At 33.9% G+C, this 8,842-nt stretch overlaps 1 protein-coding gene across 5 annotated transcripts; it reads left to right on the plus strand.

Moving 5' to 3' along the window:
• LOC109825137 (protein disulfide-isomerase-like) lies at window positions 368–6,604 on the plus strand. 5 transcript variants are annotated; one of them, XM_020391873.1, is made up of 10 exons: window positions 368–962; window positions 1,046–1,165; window positions 1,266–1,380; window positions 2,554–2,605; window positions 3,129–3,257; window positions 3,377–3,445; window positions 4,154–4,391; window positions 4,467–4,570; window positions 4,891–5,001; window positions 5,095–5,188. In XM_020391873.1, the coding sequence occupies exons 1-7, from the start codon at window positions 828–830 to the stop codon at window positions 4,248–4,250; spliced, it is 717 nt and encodes a 238-aa protein (XP_020247462.1). In that variant the 5' UTR covers window positions 368–827; the 3' UTR covers window positions 4,251–4,391; window positions 4,467–4,570; window positions 4,891–5,001; window positions 5,095–5,188. The 5 variants fall into 5 exon arrangements, with proteins under 5 accessions (XP_020247462.1, XP_020247461.1, XP_020247463.1 ...); XM_020391872.1 differs by having other exon boundaries at window positions 4,154–4,570; window positions 5,095–6,604; XM_020391876.1 differs by having other exon boundaries at window positions 371–962; window positions 2,554–2,636; window positions 4,154–4,570.

Raw genomic sequence — 8,842 nt, forward strand, 5'->3', positions numbered from 1 at the left:
GTCCAATAGCAACCTCACACAACTACGGTAGTACTTACCAGAACGATCCAGTTAGGGATAAGCTACCAAGTCGACTCATGTATTAGGACTAGCTATATTGGGTGCACTCCATAGTCTAGGACACCTGTCTCTACACCTAACTACATATACAAAGATTGGGTGTAACATCCTATTGCATCATCTCAAGCACAAATTACTCATAACGATTCTGCTATACCATTCATTCACCTTAATCGAATCATATAACATATTTATCATGTGTTGAGTTAAACTGAGTGTTCAAAATCTATCTACCCTTTAAAAGAGGGAGTTCCAAAGAAACTTTACCCTCCCGAAAATACCCTTCCACCAAATTTAATTACCGATGTGTTTTTTCGATTTCCGTTTTTTTTCTCATTTATTTTCCCCCAAACCGACGCCATCCCCTTTTCTCCCCTCTCAACCCCTCGTCGTCGCCTCTCCGATTCGCCGACTCCCTCATGAACCGATCTTTCCAAAAAACCTAAAAATTTGCTCCGAGTTCTTTAGATTTCGTTAGTTTCTGGCTCGATTGTTTGGGATTTGATCGGAGATGGCGGATGTCGACACTTGACTCTGAATCGGGGCAGTTTCTTGTTGATTCTACAGAGCCAAAGAAACAGCCTGAGGTTATGATTGTGAGATTTTGTGATATTGGGAGATCTCTAGGGTTTGGTCTCGAATGTTCTATTGTGGTAGCCGGGAAGGACGAGAAGTTATTATCATCATGATAATCTGATTTTGGACTGCATGTGATGTTTTCTCTCTTTACAGCATGTTCTGATCTTGATTCCTTTTGTGGATAGGCTATGTTTTTCCTGAATTTCAGCAGTGAGCAATTTGATGCCTTCAAGTCTAAGTATCATGAGGTGGCCTCAACCTTCAAAGGAAAGGGTATAAGCTTTCTGATTGGCGACCTTGATGCCAGTCAAGGTGCTTTTCAGGTAGTTAGCATGCACTTATTTTGACTTCTCTATTTTATGAAACATCTAGGTTGTCTCCTTACAAGTTTTACATGTTCAAATAATATTTCGGCCTTAAAGAAGACCAAGTACCTCTTGTTGTCATACAAGAAAATGATGGGAAGAAATATCTTAAGCCAAACGTGGAACCTGATCAGATATCCACCTGGTTGAAGGAGTACACGGTAATTTGCTTTCTTCTACTGTTCTAATGAGTATTTCTGCCTCTGAAATTTACATATAAGGGATTGACTTCTGGTCTTTTTGACTTATCCATACATCCAGGAGGGCAGCTTAAAACCATTCAGAAAATCAGAGCCAATTCCTGAGGTTAACAATGAACCTGTCAAGGTGGTGGTTGCTGATAACCTGCATGATGTGGTTAACTCAGGGAAAAATGGTTTGTTTTCTTTCTCCCTATTAACATCTCTTAGTCTTTTTAATTACGTCCTTAGCTGATCGCGATGAGGATGATCGCGATGAGGATGCTGCTCGTGATCAGGTATTAGATGAATATTCATTTAATTTAGTGTTCTGTTTTGATGTTTGATGAATGTTGGTTCTAAAAGTAGAAACTTGATATTTTGGTTTGTTTGGATATCTTTATTCTATTTTTAGTGAAAAATTAAGTCCTGCATTGCTAAAATAGTGATGGTTGGTAGGTGGATGGAGGTGAGGGCATGAGTGGCGATACTGTTGGTAATTCCTTACGAGGGGATTTGTCTGTATTTGATATGGATCTAAAATTGTGAAAGTTGCTTTATTAAAAGATACATTAATTTGGTTGACAGGAAATACAGCTGCATAGGTAAGTATTCTCGTATGTTTAGATTTGCTATATTTTGGATGCTAAATTGTAATCGGAAAAGATAAGTACAATCATAATTTGTTTTAAAAAAATGCAGATTTGATGGGAGCAAAAGATACAGTTTTCCAAAAAAAAGAAATTGATAACGAAAAATATGTCACCTTATCAAATAAATTTTTTGTATAATTCAATCTAGAGAAACCAACGCAGGTTTTGCACCGATTGGTCTTTAACCAAATATTGAATTGCACTTGAAATACATTTTTCGAAAGAAAATTGCAAATAGCCCTGACAAATTTATTTGAAATGGATTTTCTACAATGTGTAGCATGCAGCATTTACTACGATACACTTTTGCCTCATATCAAACATGCTCCAAGTGCGAAAGTAAATTTCATCTACATGTAAGCGAAGTATGATGTTTGTTTACAAATAAGTTGTTTTTTGAGCATGTTTCACTACTACTTATTTTTTGAGTCATTATAAGTTATTTATTACTTATTCTCAACAAAATTTATAAGTATTAACTTATAAGGAGATATAAGTAGTTATATGTTTGGTAAATCAATAACTTATAAGGTCGGGTTAAAATTTTGAAATTAAAGTGTGATACCGTGCAATTTCCTATATATATATATTTGCATTATCATACTAATTGAAATTAGTCTCGTTCTGTTTTCTACATACTTTGGAAGGATGGACTTAGGTTCTGCTGGGTAACTGCACTCTTGAATTCTAATTTGTTTTGTTTATTTTTTCTTCCAGTACTATCTAAGCTTGAACCGGTCAAGATGTTGCATGAAAGGAATATGTACAGGTATGTACCGGATTTTGTTCCTATTGATGAGGTAGTTCTGTTAGATACACCTCAGATTTTTTTTTGTTCAAAGGTCTATTAGTGTCTTGCCTTGCATTGCATTTTTATCTGAAGTGGTTTTTGTTATAATGCTTATTGCTAACGTTTTATATTGAGTAGAATTAGGAATTTGCTCAACTTATTGACTCCTTCATGGCAAGCTAAGTGGCTTATCTACTTTTGTGAAAGTCATCTACAAAGATTCAAGAAATAATTTGGTGAACCAAAGCTTCAATCCATACTCCCAAAATATAGTAAATACAATGCACTACTCCTGCACCCGACAAAATCTATGTTTTAGTTAATTGGAAACCTTATACCATTGTTGCTCAAAATATCATCATTTCCAGCACTTTCCATCTATTCAAAAAATGTCTACCCGTCATCATTTACATCCATCTTCTTGCTTGTACTTCATCACTGATTCATTCTTTAATTATGTTCAAATTAGATAAGATTCATGGTGCATATGAATGAATTACAGGAAGGAGCCCAGAGGAAGCAACCTGAATGGGGATTGCAAGCTCTCCCCACTTGGGGATGGCAAATGCATCGGCAAGCCACATTGTCATTGTTCTCTTCTGCAGCAACATCAAGATTCTCGACTAACTTGGTTACAGCCACAGCTCATTCACCTTATCTTCAGTTTCCTCCACCGTCTATATCTAATGCCGCACGTTTGTGTTTCCCAGTTCATTTATTATTTTCCTCTCTATAAAATTATTCATGCAGTTTGTGTTTGAGGATTTGGTACGTGGTATATTCACCTGAATCTGGTACGTGGAACCACATTCCAGAGAGGTAAGGACATTCAACATACCACAATAACCTGAATCCTTGAGGGTCTAATTCTAACCAGAGTATATATGTTGCCTATATCAATTTAATCTTTCTACTACTATTTAGGATGTTTTTAAAGTTTATGAAGCTTGATCTCAACTTTTGGCAACCGTTCAATTGAAATAATTCGATTGCCTTGCCTCTTTTGAAGTGCCTTTTTATGAACCAGTATGTTTGCATCAAAATTTGTGACATGAAGTTTTGTATTCTGAACATGGGGCTCCTTTCTCATTTACCTTGTCTTTGGTTGGTTTAACTGTAATTACGTTCTTGATGGCGCTTATGCTTAACATGGTGAAACTTTACAGGATTTTGGAATCCTGTTGAGGGCCGGTTGCATACGTCTAAAGTATTTCTTTTGTTTGTGGTTCTATTATTGATGATCTAAATTATTTTGAAGTTTTAATTACAATTTTTTGTGTTTTTCTGTGGAAGAATTGACCTTTGGTGATTGTTCTTTTTTGCTATTTTATCCATCCATTTTAGAGATAAATGGATTGGTTCATCTTCAGTCTGCAAAAGTGTCAAACTGTTCAGGAATAAATATGGTCATTGTGAAGACTACAAATGTTAAGCAATTTGTGTTGTTTTCTGGGGAGAATACACATAAGATCTCGAGACTAAATTTCCAGTTTTTAGATGATGATGGTAATGATTTTTCCACTGCAGCAGGAAAACCTTCACTTCTGAAGCATTTGAATTTAAGAGGGAGCAAATTTGCACTCAATATAACCAATTTTACTGCTCTCGAGACTGTTTTACTTGAAGATATATATATCTTACAGATGATGATGTGGGCAATTTATTAACAAGTTGTTTGTTCCTTAAGAGATTGGATCTCATAACATGTCGCAGTTTTTTCACTCTGAACATCATGGGACCATTCTCGCGACTCAAGATTCTGAATGTGAGGCATTGCAACCAACTTGTTGAGATAGGAATTTGTGCTTCAAATCTTATGGAATTTAGATATCTTGGACAGCTAATATGTTTCTCTCTGAGAGAAGTTTCCAAATTGGTAACAGTGGAGATCAAAATTAAAGAAGATGTCTGCGATATCAGCTCTGAATGTTGCTTAACATGCAGGTTATTTCTATCCATTGTAATATTATTGTCTATCTTGATTATGCTAATTGATTTGGTATATGGATTTCATGAAACCGCTCAAATTAGGGGTCACATATTTGTTGTGTTTCTCATGTAGTTCTCGTGTTTACTGCTTTTATTCTTTGCGTTACTTGCATTTTTCTCTATTTTCTCTTGTAAAGAGATCGAAACTTTGACTTCAGAAAGTTTACTGCTTCATGGTGAGTTTGATCATTGAGAAATATACGTAGTTGTATCGTTGTGAGAAATATGATGATTGAGTTTATGCTAAGGTGTTTTCCTGAATATATTATGAATAGGGGGAAGAGGCTACACAGTATCTCATAGGGAACAAAGATAAATTTCAAGCTGTTGGGTATGTTTCAGAGACCCAAGGCTATCAGACTTCCACCTATGTCGGCGATAAAATTGTAAGTTCATGTGATTGACATCTTTCTATGGTTTTGCTGCATTATGTGATAAATATCTTGCAAGATCTAATTGTGTCAACTTTCATTGTTCAGTATTTAATTGGAGGATCTGAGGAATATGCTGGCTCAGTGATTGGAGTCAAAATTCTTGATAAGTTAACATGAAAATTGTGAGATTCAATCTCAACTAATTCTTGCTCATTTGCTACTTTAGCATATAGTGTTTAATTATTTAAATTTTCATGGAATTGGGAGGTCTTTTCCTACTACATTGGGTACCAAGCCCATTTCATCTGAATGCCACTCAGAAGTTCTTATAAATAAAAATCAGATCTTGATCCTTAAGGGGAGGTCTCATCTTGCTGATTGAAGCTACTTTCTTGAGGTTTGTAATCTTCATATTATTTTCATCTTCTATTTCAGACTTTATGAAATTGACGGTTTATAGTTAATTGCTTGATATGATTTGAATAATGACATATCATTAGAAAACAACATAAGAATCTCAACAGATTTACATAGAGGATGGTGGATTTGATAGCATATTTGAACATCCTTAGAGGTTACTATTGAATATGGTGAAGACAGATCAAATGCATTGGCCAAATGCATGAATTCGAAATCTACATGTGTAATTTATGTGAAATCATTGGTAGCTAATCATCGGCAATACAACATTGTGTTAGCATATTTCGTAGGATATGTATTTTGATGGTAGTTCCAATTCAATCAAATAGTCATAAAAGAGCAAAATAGGTGAATTCGAACAGAAGTGGTAGTTTGGAGTAAGGCGTCAGAGGCAGTGGCCTAAATCTAATTGTAATCAGTGGCCCCTCAAGAGTCGGCAAGGGAACTCTGATATCAAAGCTAATGAAAGAATACCCATCAATGTTTGGGTTTTCTGTAAGCCACACAAGTCGAGCTCCGAGAGAGATAGAAGTCAATGGGGTTCACTACCATTTCACTGAACAAAGCCTAATGGAGAAAGCTATACAAGAAGGGAGATTCCTTAAATCTGCATCAGTACATGGTAATCTTTATGGCACGACCATTGAGGCAGTTGAAGCAGTAACAGATTCTGGCAATGTAAAAATTTGAATACCCCTTGTATATATGAGATTTTAGAGTGTTTTAAAAAGCATAACTCACTATGCAGACATACATTCTATTATATTGTAAATCTTATGTAGTGTAGTTGTGTCTTGTTGTGCTTTATGTAGGGGAACAGAAACTTAGGAACAAGTTCAAAAGAGTCTAAGAAATGCAAAAGCTGGGCTCGAGCAAGGAAGAGGCCAAGGTTTTTTTTGACCATGTATTGGTTAATGATGACCTTGAAACGTGCTATCAGAATATGAAATTTCTTTTTTCACCTTCCCTCTTTACATAAAGTCGTACATTTCAATATTCTAAAGTCTTATGTTTTGTCGAACATTTCTCTAATAAAACATACATTTCATGCAGATATTACTTGCCCTAGATGAAACCCCTAATGTCTCTAATGAGTCAAGTAAAATTTATATTACTAATGGTTCATTTATTTTTCTTTTCATTTCTTTGTTCCAGTTTGTTGAAATTATAAATTTTTAATAATATCATTAATGCTTAATTCTCTTGTATCTTGCAGCATTGGATAAAATTCCTCTTAATCATTATGTGTCTAAAAATGATCAAAAGATTCTAAAAAACTATGGCGGGGGTCAATTAGAATCTTCAACTCCTAGCATGTATGTTGATTTCACTATGCTCTGGAGATTAATACTTGAACCATTCATTTTAGTAAATTCAAGCTGCTGCTTCTCTTGTACGTTTTTCATAGATGCATCTTCACTTAAACGAGGTGCTCTTCGCCAGACAATGGGACTAATTATCTCTGCAATCAAATCATCGACAGATAATATTAATGGGTTCGCACAACTTTAATAATCCATACATCAAGCAATTGGAGCAAGATATCTGCACTATCACAGACATGTTATTGATTTTGTATTACGATATAAAAGATGAAATAGAATAGTGTTTGAACAACAATAGAGCTAGCATGTTAAGTTGCAGTTGAGACGTGGTTATGTTTCAGTCGTTGCTATTAGATAAATCATTATGTTACGTGATATAAGTGAAATCAGATTGCAAAATTTTGTCTCATGGATGGTGTTGCCTACAGTTATAGTATCATTGTTTTTAGCCTGTGATAAGTCGGCATCAGTGGATCCATGCGACATCTGAAATTTATTATGATAAGAAACTTATTAGAGCCCAATATGAGAGAACTCTACAGGAAATATCAATTAAAGCTTAACAATATATGTAAAGACAATTCTTTTTCTTTTTAATTATAGTATCATGGTTTTCCGCCTTTGGTTTCATCTGCAATTGATTTAATCAATGATAGAACTACTATTTCAAGAGTATGATTCTTTGGTTCTTTGCCTTCTCAAAAATTCTTGCTCTATACTATCTTCATAATTTTTTAGAATCTTACAATTTACTTTGATTCAATGAATTTCATAAACATGTAATCAAAAAATATCATGCTCCTAATTGGTTTAAGTAGCTTGCCGCTCAAAAGAAATTTGGAACCATTAAAGATCAAAATATCCATTGGTATTTTGTTGCATGACAATTAATTGTTTTGATGATATAGAAATAAGGATTAAAGAAAAAAATTGATGCTACTATTTTAGTAAAATTTATATTGGAGGATTATGATTAAATAGGTCGTCTAATGTCATCTGTATACAGGTAGCATTGGTCGATTAAAATTCAATGTTGTCGAATATCAAATAAAATTCTTTTATAAAACTATTAATTAATTTCTATTATTAAGGATGAAAACAATATATTATCAAACACTTGATACATAAATGTAATCTCATTATTAAGTCCTTTTGAATTTTTAAATTCCATATGTTTGATATATGGTTTAAATTAAATAAATCTTAATGAAATGAATCAATAATAAAATAATAAATTTAAAAAAATTTACCACGTGCATTGCACGTGCAATCCAACTAGTGCTCCATATATGTGTAGGTATCTCATGGGACTACTTCTACATCATTAAAATAATCACAAACTCTTATTAAATAGGCTAGAATAGATAATTAGTCCATTTAGACCACTAACTACATTATTAGAGAGTTATCTATAAAACTAGAAAAAATCAGACTTCTGAAAACTTAGACCAGATGTTTAAAACCAAAACCAGATGTGTGAGGAACTAAACTAGATGTCTCTGTACTAAAAAATGAGAAACAATATTCTATTATTTAAAATAAGGCACCTCTCATAATCAATAGCTGAAACTACATTTAGATGTTTGGTGTTGGAGTATCGAACATTTGATCTCAAATTAAACATCAGATGTCACCACCAGACGACTCTCATCATCGATTCTGCTGCTATTCTCTATCCAATTCGACTCAATTTAAATTGTTTCACATTGAGACTTCTCATTCCCCTGACAAACAACATTGGAAAACATGTATGTATGTTTTTGACATGTTTCTACCATGTTTCTAAGATCAAACATTCAGAAAACTATGAGAACTTTGGTTTTTATCAAAACCTGTTCATTTTTCTTGATGTTATGTTTGCGTGGGATAAACATTGTTTAATCTCATAAAAAATATTGCAATATAAGAGGAATAACATAGAAAAGAAACCTAAAGATTTAAGCACAAGTTTTTAGGGTATTCGTAGATCCCATTGAATTTGTAAGAGGAAAATAACAAAAGAATTCTCCAAAATAAGGAATCAAGTTAGAGAATCCTTGTCTGAGCTCTGTCACTTCCTTTCCTGTAGAACGCCTACTCTAAAAAAAGAATACATTCTGAGAAAAAAA

This window comes from Asparagus officinalis, chromosome 10, assembly GCF_001876935.1.
Source record: "Asparagus officinalis chromosome 10, Aspof.V1, whole genome shotgun sequence".
NCBI lineage: Eukaryota > Viridiplantae > Streptophyta > Magnoliopsida > Asparagales > Asparagaceae > Asparagus > Asparagus officinalis.